This window comes from Ovis aries, chromosome 3 (assembly GCF_016772045.2).
Source record: "Ovis aries strain OAR_USU_Benz2616 breed Rambouillet chromosome 3, ARS-UI_Ramb_v3.0, whole genome shotgun sequence".
Classification (NCBI taxonomy): domain Eukaryota; kingdom Metazoa; phylum Chordata; class Mammalia; order Artiodactyla; family Bovidae; genus Ovis; species Ovis aries.
The window spans coordinates 211,089,269-211,111,134 of NC_056056.1; the positions used below are offsets into that span (position 1 = coordinate 211,089,269).

Here is a 21,866-nt window from a genome sequence, read left to right on the forward strand (position 1 = left end):
GACTCAGTGATGCCATCCAACCATCTCACCCTCTGTTTCCCCCTTCTCTTCCTATCCTCAATCTTTTCCAACATTGGGGTCTTTTCCAATGAGTTGGCTCTTCCCATCAGGTGGCCAAAGTACTGGAGCTTCAGCTTCAGTATCAGTCTTCTGCTTAGGATTTTGCAATGGGACACACTCTGCCCAGGGCTCACCTTACCTCCACACTCAGGCCTGGAGAGGCTCCACAGTCTAGACTGAGGGCGGAAAGCATCAGCCAGCTTCCCTCCCCAGTGTCACAGTGGTTGGGCTCACATTGCATCAACCCTCTGCTGCTTGGCCTCCCTTAAAACTGACCTGATGTCATTTTGAAGCTCTGTAAACAATAAATTCCAGCCACAGTCCTGCCCTTGCACCTACCTGGATTTGTCTGCCACTGTTTCAGGAAGACCATTCCAAGATTTAGCTTTGGGAAATATACTCAGAGCTGTGAATGCTCATTCACCCACTGCCACTGATGTATATTCCAGATCATTCTTACCTTTCTCTGTCGAGCTCAACATTGCCTGTTTTCCAACCACAACAGAAAAATGATGGGCAGCTTGTCCAGCCTCATGATCTACTTTCAGTAGCCACCTCTATAGCAAAAGCAAGATCCATCTCTCAGTCTTACAATCTGAACCTAGCACGATGCAATGCAATTCTAAGAAGGTGCAGCAGCCACCCCAGGCATTCGGCACATAGCAGACCCTGTCATAAGGCGTGGAACGCTGTTTTCTGTGACATCTAAGAGCTTTGTATAAAATATGCTATTCACAAGGAAGAAAAGAGAGCTTTTACATCTCAGGAAGAAAATGTACCAATGAGTCATAAAAAACATACCAAAAAAACCCCATGAGGTCTTCTCTGGTGGCCCAGTGGTTGAGAATCCACCTGCCAACGCAGGAAACACAGGTTTGATCCCTGGTCTGGGAAGATTCCACATGCCGTGGGACAACTTACCCCATGTACCACAACTACGGAGCCTGTACCCTAGGGCCGGTGAGCTGCCACTACTGAAACGCATGGCCTAGAGTCCCAGCTCCGCAGCAAGAGAATCCACGACCGTGAGAAGCCCTCACACCCCAGCTAGAGGGTACGGGCCCTGCTGTCCACAACTACAGCAAGTCCACACACAGCAACAAAGACCCTGTGCAGCCAAAAGTAAATCAACATAAAAATCACATCTAACAGCACAGTGCAACTATCAAGGTGTCAACACAAAGTGAAGCTTGCCAAGGACACTCGCCAACTGCCTTCGCGGAGACTGAACCCTATGCTACTGTAACTGCTGACCTTCGACGTGCCCTGAAGGGAGTTCAGGATGCACAGTGAGGCACCCTGTGCCCCAGGGAACCTGGGAGGACAGGTCCTTAGACAGTTGGATATTTTCAGGAACAGATCTAAGGATCCCAATCCTTCCATCTCCTCACATCTAGAAAAGCATTAAATCCCTTCATGATGACATCAGTTCCCCCGTGACTAGCAGAAGATCTTCTGTAAAGTAAGTGCTTGACTGCATTGCACTTCCCCTTCACCAAAAACCTTCCCCCACTGCCCCTTTAGAGCAGTCTCTCAGAGCTATCTGAGGTGCTGTCTCCCGAGCTGCAGTCCTCCTTTTGCCCCAAGTGAAACAACTTGCAATTCTCATGTTGTGCATCCTTTCAGTCGACAAAGATATTGGGTGTCAGACCACAGTGCTATTAGACACACACCTACACACTCCATTATCCTTCCTGAAAAGCTTGGGCTGTGGATGAAGAATACAGTTTCACATCAAAAACAATTTAGGCAAATCTAATCAATTGCTTTAGTCCCTTGGGCCTCTTTTTTTTTTTTTTTTTCCTTTCCACTATTTGCACAAATCAAATTCTGACAGCCTCTCCTTGGGATCTTACCTGAGACCCAACGGTGAATTTATTGTCAAAATTCAACTCCAGTGTATTTCCTTGTACAAAAGATAACAATCCATGAATTTCCAAGAAAATGAAAGTGAAAGTTAGTCACACAGTAGTGTCTGACTCTTTACAATCCCATGGACTGTAGCCTGCCAGGCTCAGCTGTCCATGAGATTCTCCAGACAAGAGTACTGGAGTGGGTTGCCATTCCTTTCTCCAGGGAAATCTTCCCAACATAGGGCTCGAACCCAGGTCTCCTGCATTGCAGGCAGATTCCTTAGCAACTTAGCTACTTGGGAAGCGCTCCAAGAAAATGAGGTAACTTCAACTGTATGTTGGATTCACCATGTTATTTAAAGAGCACCCCACAAGACAGAGTTCCCGAAACCCAGTTACACAAGAAACAAAGAACCAGTCGAGACATTCCTTGATAAGATCCTTAAAAATTATCTTTAATTGATGCCAAATATGAACAGATCATAAAGTGACAGAAGCAAGTAAAATTGCATAGATGGATACTATGCGCTTCAATTAGGTTCTCGATTCATAACATTCAGTGTCCTCTACCCGACCTATGAGACAATTAGGGCAGGGGAAACGCACAGTGGGTGAAAATGAGACACGTCGTTAACTCAAGGTGTCCGCAACTAGCGAACGCAAAGAAATGAAATGCGCTTTTTCAAGCTTAAGTGGTTTGTTGTCCTGATGGTGCACTTCAAATTAAGACGACTCCGTTGGGATTTTTAACCTTGGTAAGACTTTAAGATTAGAGGTATGTCATATAGAGCCCATGCTTTCTACTTATAGCTGCTGATGACACAGTTCTAAACAGTGCAGGACAGAGAAGAAAGGTGTGTCTGTAGGTTTTAGAAAGGAGACAGCTTTAACCTGGAATACCTCGCAAAGGGGGTTGTGTTTAATTCTGCTTTCTTTCCTTGCACCATTTCTTCTTCTCTGATTTGGATGCAAAACTTTTCTCTCCTCTTTGAAGTCCCATGTCATAAAAAAAAATTAACTCCTACTTAGCCCCTATGAAAATCACTGCAACTAGGGCTAATCTCCCTAAAGCTAAGAGTCCTGAGGGCTTCCCTCACATACACTGGGCTGCCCAAGAAAGCCCAGGGTCCTTTAGCCTGAGCAAAGAGAACGGCATGTGATCCCCAGACTTCTAAACTTGACATCTCTACCCTGAATGAGTTCATACAGTGACCCACGGTAACAGGAACAGTTGTGGGTGACAACTCAGCTCCTGTTCACGTCTTTACAAAAAGGATAAGTAAGGTACATTCTTCTAAGGTTTACCTGAGTCATGCTGGACGTAGTCACGTATACCCTGAAATTCCATGTATAAGTACGAGCACTAATACACCACATGGTGGATGAGGGGTCACCTCCAGAGGTGGCCCTTCACTTGGGTTGTGTCAGGTTTAAAAATTTGTGTGTGTCTTCTGAAAATGAACAGAAATATCGAAAAACTTCACCCTTTCTTGGAAAAGTGGAAAGATAAAATGGCTGTTTCGCTGTTGGTGTTCTAACAATTGTGTCCTCTTGATGGTTATCACTCACCAGTCCTCCCCACTCCCAGGAGGAAGCTGTGGCTGGAAGAAAACGGGAATTCTTTTTCTCTTTTTGTTCAATTTCATCTGCCAAACAAGGAACCCAGTTTTCAAAAAGCATGTGTTTTGAGGTCTCCTCTATTAAATGGGTTAGGAAACCATTCCCACTGGCTCTTCAGAGGTAAACTCGTTTGAAAGATCGGTAACTACACACAACATGAAGAAGGCCCTCAACGGACTAAGCCAAATTTCTACTCAAGAAACCTCGTCCTCACTCACCATCCACAGGCATTGTCGTTCACGTCTTCTCAAGCGAGTCCAGACTCCACCGGGGAATCTGACCAAGCATACAATTTCATTTCAGAGAAATGACTACAGTCCATTGGCTACAGTCCAAGAGAAGAATCTGCTATTGGTTGATTTGATTTAGCCAGGCTAACCCACTAACACAGCTCCCAGTGAACTGTTTTAACTGATAATTAGAACTCGACTTGTCCAGTGGGTAGTAAGGAAAGGCTGTGGGCACAGACAGGGGCAGGGAAAGAGGAGGTGCAAAAAACACACCTTTCCCGGCTACTCTCTGTCTTCGAATCTGAGGACAGAGGAAACGGATGTCTTTGGTCTCTCTCATTCAGATCACTCGAGCTGAGTTAACCACTTCGGAGATTCTGGGCTGCCTAACAGCTCCAGGGGTGACCCAACCCTTCCCTGGTTGCCCTATGAAACTAGGGCCTCAGTTCACCGGAAGAGCTGAGCTATGGCTATGAGCAGGTCACCAGTCTTCCCCCTTCTGGAGAAAACCAGTATTCAAGACATGAGCCATGAAAGCTCAAGACCTAGGAAGGGGACAAAAAGCTAAACAAACAAACAAAAAACCCGATCAGATAAACCTAAGGAGAGAAGCTGAAAAGATAGTCACTCCGTAATAGGCAGTTTCGTGAAGTGCACCTTCAGGTCCACAAGAAACACTTCAGCTCATCCCTGTGCAAAGGGGAAGAGCTGGGTCAGACTTTGCATGCTGATGCGACACAGACAAGCCCTGTCCTCCAGTCTCACTCACTTGGTTTTGATGAGCTACATACAGATGAAAAAAGCAGCATTCATTTTCCCCAAACCACCCACACTCCTACCGGCAGCTCCTCTCGTCCCGGGGGGGGGGGGGACAGGTCCCCTGCACGCACCACTGTTCCCTGTAACACATGCAGACGGACCCAGCCCGTGCAGCGTGTGGCTGTGAGAGGCGTACCCCACAGCCAAAGTGCGTCTTTTCAGTCCTGGTCCCATTTTCTCATTGTCTGTCCCATCCCCCACAGTACCGGGCAGATTATTGCTGTTGACAGAGTGTAGCATTTCAAGTTGGGGGTAGGGGGTGGGTCCTAGACCTCAAAGTCTAAATAAAAAGATCAAGATAAGCCCCGGGAGATGTGGACAAGGTTGGCTTTTTTTTTTTTTTTTTTCCAGTGGGAGATTTCGAAGCAGGTAAGAGGAAAAGCCAGGATGAGTCAAAAAGTTTGAAGGAAACACCCCGGGGAGGGTGGGTGCCCTATGGCCAGATGGCATGCAGTTCTTGGCCTCTGTCTTCCTTGCTGTGTGCCACGTCCATCGTATAGATTCACAGAAGCCGCACAGGAAAAGAAAACATCCACGTTCTTTTCTTTTAGCGGAGTCAGCAGGCCTGGGTTTAACTCCAGTGTCTTGGTTTACTGCCTCACTGCCGGTCCTAGGGTAGGGTGGAGGGGAGGGGTGGAGCCACAGGGAATATTTCTGGAAGCAGCAGCACAGAAATGAAAGGCATTGGGCGGCAGGCAGCCACATGCTAAGTGCAAAGTGAGGGTCCCCACATCGGGTCATTCAAAAAGCCACGAGTGCCTCCCCGTCGACGGATGGCTGCTGGCCTCCAGAGGCCCCGGTGGTGAGGCTCTCTGTCGGCTAAGCACAAGGTCCCCACTGTCCTCAGGATGGCGTGTAGTGGGCAACAGAAGTTAGATGTTCAGCCTGCGAGTTGACTGCCAGGTGGGACTCTCATAGGAGCATTCTTGGGAATAGCTGAAGGGGGATGGGCCAGGAGGGAAGGCTGCCAAAAGGTTGCTCTGAACCAGGTGTGCCTACATCCACAGTGATGCCTGCAAAGCTCAGACTGTCAGAGATGGCAAAGTGCTGCCGCAGACAGAGGGGAGGATGGAAATACGCCAGGACCGCTAGGGTGGACCCGGGGAAGCCTTGCTTGTCCAGAGGGACCCCTGGTGGAAAACAAATTCCCCACGAGTTTATGTTGGCTTCTGGTGGAAAAGAGGAAGAAAACCAGTTTACGGTGCATGTCCAGTTGGAAGATGGGTCTTGGGCCCCAGTTTCCATCCCACGTCAGGCTGCCAAGGGGACCAAGTCCAGTGGATGGTCAGAGGGCATCTTCGCAGGTCTGTGCTGTTCCGAGGTGCAGGATGGCGTGGCGTCCCCACGATGGGGAGTGAGACAGCCAGGGTGGCAAAAGGAAAAGCAAAATCTCTGTGCCCCCACCGTCCCTCCCTCCCTTTCTGTTACATAACTTCTCAGCTGCATTAATGGAGGCACTTTCTGCAGTTCGCTGTGGGTACAGGATAAAGGCACTAAGCAACTATTAAATCAATTGGTTGAGTTTCTTCAGGGAGCCTCAGGGGGACGGCCGAAGTCCCTACAGACTTCAAATCAGGACTGCCAAAGGAAATCAGCTCGGCTTTGGGTGCATACAATGGAGAAACGGTTTTGTTTTTGTTTTTATTTACATCTCAAGAATGCACCAAAAAACATGCAGTACTGCACCTTTGTTTGTTGGTTTTGCTTGTGTTTGTCTCTAGCTAGAAAGAATACTTGTCCTTAGGTGTTGCTATATATACCTTGATCACTTCATTTTTCAACTGAGCTTCCCATGAAGGGATGGGCATATTGGTCCCCTCTCTGTCTAACTCTGCACAGAAACCTGACATTTCCCTGAGCAAAGGCAGGAAAATTGACTAAGTGCTCCCCACCCCCACCCCCACCCACTATTTCTTTTGGGCCCTTCATCCCACAAACTTATAACTTTTATTATTTTTTAACGTTTTTACATTAAATGAATCATGCACTAATTAATTCAAGGTACACCTTAATCAAATCAGCCATAATGCTGAATAAGAGAACATGCTTGGAGCTCCGAAAAGTACTGTGCCCAGCTGACTAACATAGGTACTTAAATACAGTACTTTACTGACTAATAAAAAGAGTTAATAAATGAAGGAGTGCACTTTTGGTGAATGCAAATGAAGAAGAATCTATCTGTAGAAGAATCGATTCCTAAGTAAGCTTATCCCCTATTGTCTGAGTTAACGTTCTCAGCATGCGATTATAAAATAAATTAGGATCAGATTCAAACATGCTTACACTTAGTTCCATTTGTGCTGTCTTGCAACAAGGAGGCTAAGGTGTTACACCCAGTTCTGGAGGCTGGGAGTCAGGGTGCAGGACTTGTGAGAAAAGACCCTTTGGGCGTATCTGCAGTTGAGAATCTTAGCAGCACTGCAGATGGATCAGTGAATTGCATTCAGTTATCACTGTTCCTTAGAGAAGAATTTGAATCAGAAAAGAATGGGGACAGAGGGAAAAAGTCCCTACAGAACCAGGACCAGTATCAGATTTCTAAGGTGCTTGGTGAACCAGTCTTAAGTAATTTTGTTTTCACCTTGGAATATGCAGTTCGGTGGATCAAAATAAAAACATCTGTTCGTTGCCCGTTTTGGCTGGTGTATCATGTCACATACAATACATCTGATGCACTGTCTAAAATATGCTGTGCAGTTTGCCAAGATTTCATATTAGAGTCCCATGCAAATTTTCATTTGATATTTCTAAGCGATCTTCTAATTCTCATTCAGTCACATGAAAGAAAAAAATTAAAGAAGCCAGCAAGAATTAAAAATGGGAAGCACATGATTCTTATTTTACCTAGACTAGTTCGTGGACTGAGTGATTTTAAACCAGTTTTAGACAATACACTTTCTTTTCCCATTTTTTTAATAAAATGAAAATAATTTCTTTTTTTTTTCCATGGCTCCTGAAATCTTCCGGTTTTCCATCCCCAACATGGGCAATGCCCAACACTGGCAATGCAACAATGCATCGACGGTTCAATGGAACGTCCAAAGCTTACTTAGTAAAGTATCTACACAGAGAGTGACTTTGGTCACTCGGGGTTTGGTTTGATTTGTTTTGTTTTGTTTTTTAAGTCTTTCAGGCTGCTAAGTAGGGGCTTTTAAAAATTTCTTTGCTTGGCTTTTTAAACATCAGTCAGTAGCTTGCTCTTATTAACGCAGTTTTGGTTAGCTGTGGTACAATTGCCAGTTCTGATATTGGCCTGTCTAAAGTGGCCTATGCTATTATTCATATCCTCTTCGATCTCCATGTATTCAGATTTGCTGAGAGTGGATGAGCTGCGCCGACTGAGGTCACTGTCAGAGGCTAAGTTAGGGGCGCTAACATGGAGCAACTGAGCCTGCTCTTCCCCCTCAGTTTCTCGGTGGTAGAAATAGTTGAAATTGGACACAATGACAGGTACGGGCAGGGCAATTGTCAGCACACCAGCGATGGCACACAAGGAGCCCACGATCTTGCCTCCAATTGTCACAGGGTACATGTCACCGTATCCTACGGTGGTCATGGACACCACCGCCCACCAGAAAGCATCAGGGATACTGGAAAAGTGCGACTCAGCTTCTTCCGCCTCGGCAAAGTACACTGCACTAGAGAACAGTATGACCCCGATGAAGAGGAAAAAGATGAGCAGCCCTAGCTCCCTCATACTAGCCTTGAGGGTCTGGCCCAGGATTTGCAAGCCCTTAGAGTGGCGGGAGAGTTTGAAGATCCTAAATACCCTTACCAACCTGATGACTCTGAGGATGGCCAGCGAGGTGGCCTGCTCACCCTTCTGGTTGCCCTCCTGCTCTGCTATCTCGGTGCCCAGGGTGATGAAATAGGGGATGATGGCCACGATGTCGATGAAGTTCATGATGTTCTTGAAGAAGTCCGTCTTGCTGGGGCAGGCGAAGAAGCGCACCACCAGCTCGAAGGAGAACCAGATGATGCACAGCGTCTCGACGATGAAGAAGGGGTCCGTGAAGATGTTGGCGTTGTAGACCACCGTGGTGTTGTCCAGGCGGTGGACGGCGCCCGGGAAGTCCTTCTCGTCCTTCAGCTCGGGCAGCGTCTCCAGGCAGAAGATGACGATGGAGATGAGGATGACCATAACGGAGACGATGGCGATGACCCGCGCAGGCCCCGAGCTCTCCGGGTACTCGAAGAGCAGCCACACCTGGCGCTGGTACTCCTTCTCTGGCAAGGGCCGTTCCTCCTCCTTGATGAAGCCCTCGTCCTCGCGGAACTTCTCCATGGCCTCCTCGCCCAGCTCGTAAAACTTGATCTCCTCGGAGAACATGTCCAGCGGCACGTTGACCGGCCGGCGCAGCCGGCCCCCCGACTGGTAATAGTAGAGGATGGCGTCGAAGCTGGGCCGGTTGCGGTCGAAGAAGTACTCGTTTCTGAGCGGGTCGAAGTAGCGCATGCGTTTCTTAGGGTTGCCCAGCAGCGTGTTGGGGAACTGCGCCAGAGTCTTGAGCTGCGTCTCGAAGCGCAGCCCGGAGATGTTGATGACCACACGCTCGCAGCATTCGTGGTCGTCGTGCTCGGCCGGCCGCGGGTAGCTGCCGTCCTGGGGGTGGCCTGGGGCGGCCGAAGCCTCGTCCACGTTCTCTCCGGACATCACCGTCATGGTGGAGGTGGTGGGAGGCGGAGATGGTGGCGGGAGGCGGGGGACGGGGCCGGGGCGGGGAGGGGCGAGGGAGGTGGGTTGGGTGGCGGACCCACGCGCCCTCCCCACCAGCGCTCCAGAGGCGGGGCTTCCGAGCCGGCAGGTGGAGACTATCAGCCACTTGGCTCCTGGAGACCCGCCCCTCCACCCTGCCTGCTCCTCAGTTTGGAATCCCTCTCGCCTGCCGCTCCGGTGCAGCTTTTCCGGGCGGGAAGGGGAGAGTTGGTGTGTCTTCCTGCTCCGAGGTGCCTTAACGCAGCGCCGTCCTAGCGGGCCGGGCCATGGCTTCTGGGTGACCCCGGCCTCCCCTCCCCTCCGCGAGCCCTCTTAGGACCTGGTGCCGAGCCGGCTCAGCGGACCCCCTCGCCCGCCACCCCTTCTGCTTCTCTTTGGCTCTTCCCCCCTACTAGCCCTCTTCGCCTGCCGCCTTCTAAGCTCCCACCGGGGCCATCGATGGACGCTGCAGAAAAATAGAAAGTGATACGGGGCAGAAGATCAGGAAGCGTTCTCATGGGACGGACCCACAGACACGGAAGAGCACAGACCTCTAGCTTTTTTTTTTTTTTTTCCAGAAAGCACGAGACTTTGGCTAGGGTTGTCACAGACACGCAGACAGACACACGCAGACACCCGAAATCCAAGTTTGGGGCTCTTCCACCCCACTTTCCCCAATGCAATGCCCGACCGCCAATGTGTTTACAACTCGGTTAAACTAGAGATCGGAAAAGCGCCGAGAGACGCTGCGGGGAGCTCCGGATCCAGGCAGCATCTCCGTACCCCCCAGCTTCCCTCACCCGTCTCCCCGAGCCCCGCTTCTGCAGCCCCGAGCTGGGGAGCCCCCCTACCTGGCCGGCCGACTTGGCGCAGGGGAGGTGCTGAGTCGGCGGAGAGCCCGAGTGGGAATGCGGCAGGTCGGCTTTGCGGTACCCTGGCGCGAGCCGCGGCCGCCGCAGCATCCGAAGGGCGCCGGGGCCAGCGCGCCACCCTTGCCCCTGGTCCTGCTTCCTTCAGTCGGCCAGTTGCTTTACTCGGCAGCTACGGCGGAAATGTCCATTCCCTACGCCCATGCTCACCCGTGGCCGGCAGCTTGGAGACGCCACTCTGTCTCTTGTCTCTCTCTGTGTGTGCGGGGAGTTCCGGAGGCTGCGGATCGGAAGAGCAAAATGCCACCCTCTCCGGAGCTCTGAAGCGAATGACGATACGGAGCGCTTTCGCCCCCTCCCAGCACCGTGGGAGCCCTTGATTCGATCCCGAAGGAGGCGAGTGAGCGAGGGCCTGGATCTACAGGGCTCGCGGGTCTCCCCCGCCGCCTCCAGCACACCCCCGCGCGCGGACCTCGGCGAGGCTACGCGGAGCGCTGGGAGCCGTTCGCAGCGCCGAGTGGGGCAGGGTGCGTGCGGCGCGGGTCCCCTCGGTCCATTTCTGGGCGCTGCTAGATCAGCAGAAACCTGAGAAAGCGCAGGAATGCGGAGCAGCGATTGGCCCACCGGGGCGTGGGCTGGGGAGGGCGGGAGCGAGGAGGCAGACGGAAAACAGGAGGGGGTGGCTTGGCAGAGGGGAGGGGGTGGCTGTCATTCAGTTCCCACCCTTGCCAGCACTGCTTTTTCCTCCTCCGGCCCCGAAAAGCCGACCACCAGCTCTCCTCCCCTTCAGGTCCACAGCCCCGCACGCGCACATTCCTCGGCCGCGACCTTCCCGGGGAATTTCACATTGGAAATGCTCAGGTCCGACGCAATGCAGACGGTTGTGTTCCTGGCACAACTCCTCGGATGGGCGTGCGTTTGTGCAGCCCCGCGGTGATCCGCGTCTCGCCGCGCTGTGCGGCCCCTCCCGCAGGGGGGCTGTCTGCAGGCGCGGCCCGGCCCCGTCCCCGCCGGCCTCGGGGGAGATGCGGACTTGGGCTCTGCAGTTGGGGAAATCACCCGGGTGCGTTCTCGGTCGCGCTGCTGCGAGGCGGTGGTGCTAAGAGCGTGTCCCTCTTTGACCTACGACGGGAGTTGAAGTTTGCTGGCCATCAGACTATTCTGAAATACCGAGAATGTGACTTGGGGGAAACCAAAGGCTTCGTGGGTTTATGGGCTTGTCTGCCAACTTGGTGCTGATCGGAACGAATCTGAAAATCGAGTGGCTTGCCCACCTCCCACCCACGTCCGCCTTCCCGAAGCCTCTTTTCCCGACCTAGGGCCTTCTCGGGGCCACTTTGCAAGGCTGGCCACTTCTCGAGGATAGGGTCCGCCCAGAGGCGCTGGGGCTGGGGGCGGGGAGCGGGAGCCGGGGGCGTGCGCGGGGCGCTCGGAGTGCGGCTACAGCTGCGCCCCCAAAGACGCTTCTGCGCCTGGGCGCCCGCAGCGCGAGAGGAGGCAGCCAGCAGCTCGGGCACTTCAGTTACTGCCGAGTCTCCAAGGAGGCTGCGAGCGCCGGGAGTCGCCGCCGATTGGCTCCGCGGCTGCCTAGGGACCACCGGTTCGCACCGCAGCCTCCGCGCTGCCTCCCGCCTACACCACCCACCCCTTTAATCAGAGCCAAAGATTGAGTCCTCCCGGCTCTATTGTGGCTAGTGAGAGAGGCAGGAGCCTCTGCCGGTTTACCCAGGCGGTGCAGCAATCCTGGGCACCCAACTACTTAAGCTCCCGCCCACCAACTCCAGCATTTCTTTCAGAGAAAATAAGTATCCACTCCCTCGCAGGAGCGTATCCCAGCTTTTCTTTTACAAACAATGAGTTTCTGTTAAACCCCTCCTTTCCAAATTAAGCGCTGTCCTTTCCCCCACCTTCCAAACACACACTCCTGTATCCCACTAAGTCTGCAGTTTCTTTCCTTTCCACCTTATTGCTTTATTGAGAAAAAAGAAAAAAAACCACGAAGCTCTGCATTGGAATATCTGTGGCTCAGATGGTAAGGAATCTGCCTGCAGTGTGGGAGACCCTAGTTTGATCCCTGGGTGGGGAAGATCCCCTTGGAGAAGGAACTGGCAACCCATTCCAGTATTCTTACCTGGAGAAACCCATGGACAGAGGAGCCTGGTGGGCTGCAGTCCATGGAGTCACAAAGAGTTGGACAGGACTGAGCAACTAACACACACAGACACAGACACACACACACACACACACAGACACACACACACACACACATACACACACACACACCTATTTTAGTTGCTGCTGCTATGATTGCTAGTGCTGTTACAGCCCTATCTGAGAACAAATACCCTACTACTAGACCCAATAAACATTTTCTGACCATCTCGCAGCAATAAGGGGCTTCCTACCTTGCTGCTGTATCTCCCTTGACCTGTAGCCCCCCATTTCTTTTAAAAGTTTCTCATACTGTCATCTCCCCAGCTTCCTCTGGATGCACTTGCACTGATTCAGCACTGGGAGGTTGACTTGCTAGAAGAGATTTACAGACTGGAGGAGATCCCAGATTCCTAAATCCAGGGTTTAATAAGGGGGCACAATAAGATCAGGAAGTTTTCTATGTCCCTGGCAGATGTCTTTAGAGCAGGTCTGGACCTCCAAGGAATTGGAAGGAAGTTGCTGAGCTAGGAACTCACTTGATACAACCTTGCCATTGGTAAGGGTTTGAAGATGTTAATTTATTCAACAATTTGCTTAGCTCCAGCTTTGTGTCTCCCTGGTGGCTCAGACAGTAAAGAATCTGCCTGCAGTGCGGGAGACCTGGGTTCAATCCCTGGGTAGGGGAGATCCCCTGGAGGAGGGCATGGCAACCCACTCCAGTATTCTTGCCTGGAGAATCCCCATGGACAGAGGAGCCTGGTGGGCTGCAGTCCATGGAGTCACAAAGATTAGGACATGACTGCACAATTAAGCACAGCCCAGAACAGCTGTGTGTCAGCCAAGTTCTAGCACTGATGACGTGGTAATAACTAAGATACGAGGTCCCAGACCTCTCAGTGTTCACATTCTTGTGGAAGAAACAGTCAACAAACAAACCACTGCATATATGAACAGCATTTTTAATATCCATTCATCTGTCCATGGACACTTAGGCTATTTCCTTGTCTTAACTATTTAAATAGCACTGCTATGAACATAGAAGTGGTGTATTTTTCAAGTTATATATAGTTTTGTCTAGATATACAAGATGGAATACTACTCAGCCAGATAAAAGAAAGAAATAATGCCATTTACAGGAAAATGGACGGGCCTAGAGATTATCATACTAACCGAAGTAAGTCAGAAAAACAAATATCATATGATATCACTTATATGCAGAATCTAAAATGTGATGGACAGGAAGTTATCTACAAAACAGAAACAGACACACGGACACAGAGAACAGACTTGTGATTGCCATAGGGGAGGGATGGACTGGGGGTTTGGGATTAGCAGATGCAAATTATCACATACAGGATGGATAAACAACAAGGTCCTACTCTATAGCACAGGGAAGTATATTCAATATCCTGTGATAAGCCATAATGGAAAAGAATATGAAAAACTACATATAGTTATATGTATATATAACCGAATCATTTTGCTGTACACCAGAAACTAACACAACATTGTTATAGTTACACAGCTATACCTCAATAAAATGAATTTTAAAAAGACAAATAAACCCTGTTAGATTAAAAAAAAATTAAGAGAATAGAAAGTGACAAATATAGGTGTGTGTGGATAGGAAGTGTCTCTCTGCAGAGGTAGCATTTGAACAAAGAACTTCAAGAACTGAGAGGGTAGAGAACAGGCAGATCAGAAGGCTGGGCGTGAGAGCCAATGCAAAGATTCTAAGGCAAGGACAAGCACAGCGTATTTGGGAAGCAAAAGAGGACCAGAAAGAAATGACCAAGGAAAAGTGTGGGAGAAACTAGGTCAGAAAAGCAGGCAGGGACCTGCTCATGCAGAGCCTCTTAAGCCACTCTAAGAATATTTCATTTTATTTTGAGCACAATGGGAGGTGATCGGAGGACTTGGATCCATGAAGTAACATAATAAGATTTGCCTTTTTTTTTTTTTTTTGCCGCACTGCACAACTTGTGAGATTTTAGTTCCCTGACCAGCATATGAACCTGGGCCCTTGGTAGTGAAAGCACAGAATCCTAACCACTGGACCACCAGGGAATTCCCTGATCTGCCTCTTTTAGAGGTTATTCTGGTAGCTCCAACGGGAAAGAATCTGCCTGCAATGAGGGAGACCCAGGTTCGATCCCTAAGTCAGGAAGATCCCCTGGAGAAGGAAACAGCAACCTACTCCTGCATTCTTGCCTGGGAAATCCCATGGACAGAGGAGCCTGGCAGGCTACAGTCCATGGGATCACAAAGTCAGACACAACTGAAAGACTTTCACTTTCAGGAGCAAGGCATAAGGTTGGAGGTCACTGAGTAGCACAAAGGAAGATGGCTTAAACTGGGGAAAGAGTGGTAGGAATGGGATTACATTTTGAAAACAGAGATAGCAAGATTCCGGATATGAAGAAACAGTTCAAGAACATCTTCTAGCTCTGTAACCATAGTAACCAGGTGGATGGTGATGGCATTTCCTGGAGGAGTGAATTGGACAGCACTTGTCCCACCAGGATGTGAACTGCACAAAGTCTGGGACCTGGTGTGTTTTAGTTGTGACTGCCTTGGGCCATGGAGGCTTTTCCTCAGAGTCTCCCTGCCTCGCCATTCTTCCTTCCCTGTGGCCACTTGCCCTGCCTCAGCTGCTGCTGGGTCAGCCAGGTCTGTGCCGGCAGCAGAATTCTGCCCAATGAAGTTGACCACACAGCGATGCATGGAATCTGGAGTGCCCAAGATGGCAAAAAGTTCCAGGTGACCAACACAGGCACGTGGAGACATTGATTCAATGGGCCAGCCGGAGCTGCCCTGTAGGAGGCGTGAGATAGGATGAAGCCTGGAGGTAAATTCCCTCTCTTTATTCTTTTCAGGGACCAGCTGGATCCCTTTGTGGCTCATGAAGCTGTGGTCAGCTTGGTAACTTGCCACATTGTACTTGCTCTCTCTCCTTCCCTCTTCCCTTCCGCTCCCTGCTTGGGGACCGTGCCTTCCATTAAAGCCAAGATCCTATCTCAGGTTCTGTTTTCTAGGCAGAGCAAGTCCAGACTCTTCAGTTTGAGACATGTTAGGTTGGCGCTATCTGTTAAAAATCCAATGCAGATGATGAATGAGCAGTTGGGCACACGATTAAGTCTAGAGTTCGAAGAGGATTGCGTAGACCTGAGTTTCTCAGCCTCGGCACTTGGTCTGGATACTTTGTGGGGGGTGTTTCCGTTTGGTTGTTCTGTGCATTTTTGGAGGCTCAGCAGCATTGCTGGCTTTTTCCTGCCAGCTGCCCGGAGCACCTGCTCCCAGTCATGACAGCCAATAACGTCTCCAGACGTTGCCACATGTCCCCTTGGGGGGCAAAATCACCTCCCCTGGGAACCACTGGGGTAGATGGTAGTTGAAGTCAGAGCCCCAGACCAGCATCCTTGGACATGAAGGCAGGAAGAGAAGAGCCAGTGTTCTGAAACAGCACCCCAGGATATTCTAATTCTCAAAGGCTGATAAAAGAAGAAAGTACCAGGCAGGGAGACAGAGAAACAGTGACTGGTGAGGGAAGGAAACCAGGAGTGTGTGCGGTTCCTGGAAACAAATGAATACAGTGTTTTTCATGGGAGGCAAAAAGAGAGACAGATAGACTTAGCAAGTCAGCAACAACAGCAACAGTGCTTTTTGGTTTTTAACTTTTTATATTGGAGTATAGCCGGTTAACAATGTTGTGACAGTTTCAAGTGGACAGCAAAGGGACTCAACCCCTACACATGTATCCATTCTCCCCCAAACTCCCCTCCCATCCAGTCTGCCACATAACACTGAGCAGAATTCCCTGTGTTATACAGCAGGCCCTTGTTGATTATTCATTTTAAATAGAGCAGTGTAAGTACAATGTTTTGAGAAAGAGAGAAAAATCATTTTTTTGAACACTACTGATAGAATGAGGAAATTAGAATTAACTACCAGATTTAGACAAAATTGAGATTAAAAAAAAAAACTGAGAAAGAAGAACTAATGACTGGGTAAAATCAGATCTTGAAATTTTGGGGTCAACAGGGGGGAAATGGAGCAGAGGCTTCCATCAAGGAAGGGTGACAAGACTGTTTTTTTTTTTTTAAGATGAGAGCTATTACAATATGTTTGCATGCTGATGGGGATGATTCAGTAGAAAGGGAAAAATTGTTGATGCAGTAGAAAGAGAAACACTGGAGCAATGTTCGTGAGAAGGCAAAAGGAGAATGGGATGTGAGATCCAAATGAAGAGATTGGCTTTGGAAAAGGACAGCAAATCCATAGACAGTGAGGTGAGAGCAGAGTTCAGGCTTAAGTAGTTTAGTAGATGTGGCTGGGGAGTTTGTGGACATTGACTTATGCAATCAGAAGCAATTTTTTCAGTTAAAAGGGGAGTGAAGGCATCAGCTGAAAGTGAGGGTAAGAAGGAGGTCTCGGAAGTAGGAGAGGGGAAAGTGTGAAATAACCACCCAGGGGGAAAAAAAGGTGAAAGCATCAGGGACCGTGTCAGGATTGCCTGGCAGTATCATGGGCTCCCTTTTGGTGAGGGACCATGCATTTCAGTGATTGTTTAAGATAAACTTGGAAGTGAGTCAGGATAGAATTAGTTCTGATGACTGTTTATGGGAAATGTGAAACTAGTTCTAAATATAGCCTCCTTCTTAGCATTGGTTTCTTAAGTGTTATGTAGCGGCTAGACAAGACATGGCAAGGAAAGAACTGGTCTTCCCAGGCTAGGAAATATCCATGTGTACTCACCTTAGATCCTGCTGAGCAGTGTTACAAGATGGGGAATGAGTGGGGGTCTGAGGTGTAATCATAAAAGGTAACAGAATCACTTGAGGCACAAAGGAAACTTCAAGCTTCTCCAAGAACGTGAGATGACACCGAGTGGTATGGATGACCATGTTAGCCAGGCGTCCTCTTGTTGGGACTTGTGATCCAGCTTATCTATACATAGGGGCTTTCCTAGTGGCTCAGATGCTGGCTCTGACTACGATGCCAGAGGCTTGGGTTCAATCCCTATGTCGGGAGGGAAGATCCCCTGGAGGAGGGCGTGGCAACCCACTCCAGTATTCTTGCCTGGAGAATCCCATGGACAGAGGAGCCTGGCGGGCTACGGTCCATGTGGTCGCAAAGAGTCAGAAAGATTGAGTGACTAACACTTTCTTTTTATCTAAATGGGCTCCAGGGGTCCATGAACATCTGAAATTGCTTGCACACTTCTGTATATGTCAATAATCTTCTTTCTGAGCACCAAGTCTGCAAGTGATCTTTATCAAAATCTCAAAGGAAGCTTCCACTGGAACAGTTAAAAGCCTATATTTTAAAATCATGGATAAGTTCTAATTCAATGACTCTGATCATGAACAAGTCGCTCCATTATTTTATATCTTCATCTCCTTATTTGTAAAATCTTTATTATTGTAGGCAGTGAGCATAAAAGACAAATTGAGTACTGAACAGGGCCTGACAGAGTTAAACTTCATAAAATGTCAAGGAGAAAAATGACCAGGAAGATTAGGAATCATTGCATTAGCTCTCTAAGAAACATTCTCCCAGGATAAAGCAGTCCCTAAATAATTGAGAATCAGAGAAAAGAATGAATGTACTCCCTACCATCAAGAATTCTTACAGCTGGGACTTCCCTACTGGTCCAGCCATTAAGAATCTGCCTTCCAATGCAGGGGATGCAGGTTCAGTCCCTGGTCAGGGAACTAAGATCACATAGGCCAAAAAGGGCAAGCTAAGCCCTTGCACTGCAACTAAGATTGTCTGCGTACCACAAATAGAGAGCCTAGCCCGCATGTGCCCCGAAAAAGACCCAGTGGAGTCACAGTCAAAAAAGAGTAATAATAATCCTTTAAGCCAACTTCAGTATTCAACCACAGCAGGGTAACGGGTGCTACAGTTTTCTCCCACCATGAAAGTGAAAAGTGAAAGTGAAGCCGCTCAGTCATGTCCGACTCTTTGCCACCCCGTGGACTATAGTCCTACCAGGCTCCTCCATCCTTGGGATTCTCCAGGCAAGAGTACTGGAGTGGGTTGCCATTTCCTTCTTCAGGGGATCTTCGCAACCCAGGGATCAAACCCGGGTCTTCCGCATTGGAGGCAGATGCTTTAACCTCTGAGCCAAAAAACTGGCTAAACTATGTGAGGCAGCACTGGGCAAGAGGCAGGGCAGAACTGAGATCTCTTATGCACAAGTGCATGAATTCATACTCAGTCGTGTCCAATTCATTCCAGCTCCGAGGACTATGGGCTGCCAGGCTCCTCGGTCCATGGGATTTCCCAGGCAAGAATACTGGAGTGGGTTGCTATTTCCTTCCCAGGGGATCTTCTCAACCCAGGGATCGAACCCAAATCTCCTGCATTGCAGGCAGATTCTTTACCACTGAGCCATCATAAAAGGGAAACAAATGAGGTGCGCTCTGTCACAGGCTGGCTTTTTGCCTAGAGGTACTTTCCACAAGTATGCAAGGAGAAGGGACCCAAGCAGAGCCTGGAAATCTCACTGAGTTGGAGAGACAGAGGCTGGAGTCTGGTGAGGCTGAAGTGGCTGCAAGTTATGAGACAAAGCACTGAATACCATAAAAAAAGTACCAGAAATCTGTGCAGGCTTCGCTTGAATCTGTGAGTTGGTGATGGACAGGGAGTCCTGGCGTGCTGAAATTCATGGGGTCGCAAAGAGTCGGACACGACTGAGCGACTGAACTGAACTGAACTGGGTCCAGATAAGGACTGAACCCACATCTCCGGCTTTGGCAGGTGGAGTCTTTACCACTGAGCCACCTAGTTGGTGACAAAAACACTAAAATGAGATAAGAGGCATACAGATTGGAAAGAAAGAAACAAAATTGCTTGTATTCATAGACAACATGAATCTGTACATGGAAAACTCCTACAGATTCTACGAGAAAATCTGCTAGAAATAGTAAGTGAATTTAGAAAGGCTGAAGGAAACAAGGTGGATATATAAAAATCAGTACACTCTACCACCTACAACATCAAAAAACATAAAATGCTTAAATATTAAAGTAACAAAATGCTACATATAAGAGCTATACTTGGAAAACGATAAGACACTGCCTAGAGAAATGCCAAAAGACCTAAGTAAATGGAAAGAGATAACATGATCATGGACCAGACGACTCAGTATTATGATGATGTCAATTCTCCCCAAACATAACTTCAATCAAAATGCCAGCAGTCTTGTGCACAGAAATCGGTTCTAAAATAAAGCTGATTCTAAAACGTATGAAGACACAGAGACCTAGGATAAAAGAAGTTTAAAACAGAACTATCATAATAATATTTTTTTTAAGTAAAAAACAAAACAGCAAGAACTATGTTATAGGACTTTACCTTATTTTAAGACCTACTATGAAACTCTAGTACTTTGGCCACCTCATGCAAAGAGTTGACTCATTGGAAGACTCTGATGCTGGGAGGGATTGGAGGCAGGAGAAGAAGGGGACAACAGAGGATGAGATGGCTGGATGGCATCACTGACTCAATGGACGTGAGTCTGAGTGAACTCTGGGAGTTGGTGATGGACAGGGAGGCCTGGCGTGCTGCGATTCATGGGGTCGCAAATGGACACAACTGAGCGACTAAACTGAACTGAACTGAACTGATAAAGCTGCAATCACTAAGACAGTGCAATATTGGTGTAAAAAGAGACACACAGATCCTTGGAACAGAACACAGAGTCTAGAAATAGATCCATATTTATATGATCAATTGATTTTCAACAAGGTAATTAAGATGCTGAAAAGAGTATTCTCAACAAAGGGAGACGGAATAACTGAATATCCATAAACCTTCACACATATCTCACACTTACAGTTTCTATGAAAAAAAGCTACTAGAATGAACACTTTTCATTTTTGATTTTTCAGTAGTTTAAAAACTACTCAAAATGAATCGAAGACCTAAATATGAAAGCTAAACTATTTAACTTCTAAAAGAAAATGCAGAATAAAATCTTTAAAATTCAAAAGAAGACATAAACTGCTAAAAAATGTGAGACATTGAATTTCATAAAAATTAAAAACGTCTGCTCTTCGAAAGACACTGTTAGAAAAATGAAAATGCAAGTGGGGAGAAAATGTTCACAGTATAAAGACAGGACACAGGACTTGTATTCAGACATGGCAGTAACTCTTGCAACTCACTAACAAGACAACATAATGGAAAACAGATCAAAGATTTGAATGGACACTTCACGGAAAGAACAAATTCTTTATCATTCTATCTATATGATCTTCTAGAATGAACAAGCGCAGATCAGTGGTTTCCTGGTACCAGAGAAGCTCAAAGGAACAAAGGTATATGAGGGAAATATTAGGTGAAGGGAAAGTTCTGTATCTTGATTTTGGTGGTGGTTACATAAATGAATGAATGAAGTCGCTCAGTCGTGTCCGACTCTTTGTGACCCCATGGACTGTAGCCTACCTTGCTCCTCCTTCCATGGGATTTTCCAGGCAAGAGTACTGGAGTGGGTTGCCATTTCCTTCTCCAGGGCATCTTCCTGACCCAGGAATCAAACCCGGGTCTCCTGCATTGCGGGCAGATGCTTTACCACCTGCGCCACCAGGGAAGTCAAAACTCATAGAACTGTACACTTTAAATGAGTACACTTTATTGTGTGTAAGTTATACCAGAATTATATTTATTTGAAAAAATACCTTGTTGTTTGGGCTTCCCAGGTGGTTCAGTGGTGAAGACTCCACACTCCCAATGCAGGGGGCCCGGGTTCAATCCCTGGTCGGGGAACTAGATCCCACATGCTGTAACTAAGATGCAGTGCAGTCAAATAAAGAAACCAATAAATGTTTTTTTAAAAATTGTTGTCAAAGGAATCATACTGATGCACCTTGAGCTGACAGAAGAAGGTTAGAAATGTTAGGTTTTTTCTTCCTAGAGCTTAACCTGTGATGGTTTCTTTCTTCTTTTTTTAATAGAGTTATTTATTTTGGGCTGTGCTGAGTGCTCGTTGCTGGGAGCGGGCTCTCTCTATGCAGTGAGTGGGGGTCACTCTTTGCTGTGATGCACAGGCTCCTCATTGCAGTGGCCTCCCCCATTGTAAGCACCTGGACTTCAGTAGCTGCAGAACCCAGGCTCTGTGTTTGTGACTCACGGGGCCTGGTTGCTCCTCAGCATGAGGGATCTTCCCAGACCAGGGATCAAAGCCACGACCTCTGCACTGACGGGCAGATTCTCAACCACTAGACCACCAGGGAAGCCCCCGTGACGGTTTTTCAAACTACTCTGAGTTATCCTTGAAAGGAGCAATCTCGTCGCAGGAATAAGCAGAGGAATTTCCCATCTTCCTAGGACTATTTGGGCAGGTTCACAGCTTGGAGAAGAGGATTTGACATTTAGAAATTCAGCATTTACAAAGTCCCTATTGAGCACCTATTGATGGTCTCAGTCATTGTGTAATGTATCAGAGACAAGATGGACTCCTGGCCCTCAGTGAGGTCCTATTATCTTTGTGGAGACAAAGACATAAACAGGTAATTACCATACAAGATGAAAAATGCTTTAATGGGACAGGCAGAGG

The 21,866-nt window shown here is 48.2% G+C and overlaps 1 protein-coding gene across 1 annotated transcript; it reads right to left on the reverse strand.

Moving 5' to 3' along the window:
* Positions 1-2,347: 2,347 nt before the first annotated feature.
* On the reverse strand, positions 2,348-11,006 carry KCNA1 (potassium voltage-gated channel subfamily A member 1). The gene is made up of 2 exons (XM_012176138.4): positions 10,130-11,006; positions 2,348-9,744 (listed from the first exon to the last, which is right to left on the reverse strand). Exon 2 carries the CDS (start codon positions 9,243-9,245, stop codon positions 7,758-7,760), a length of 1,488 nt encoding a protein of 495 aa, XP_012031528.2. The 5' UTR covers positions 9,246-9,744; positions 10,130-11,006; the 3' UTR covers positions 2,348-7,757.
* Between the last annotated feature and the right edge of the window lie 10,860 nt (positions 11,007-21,866).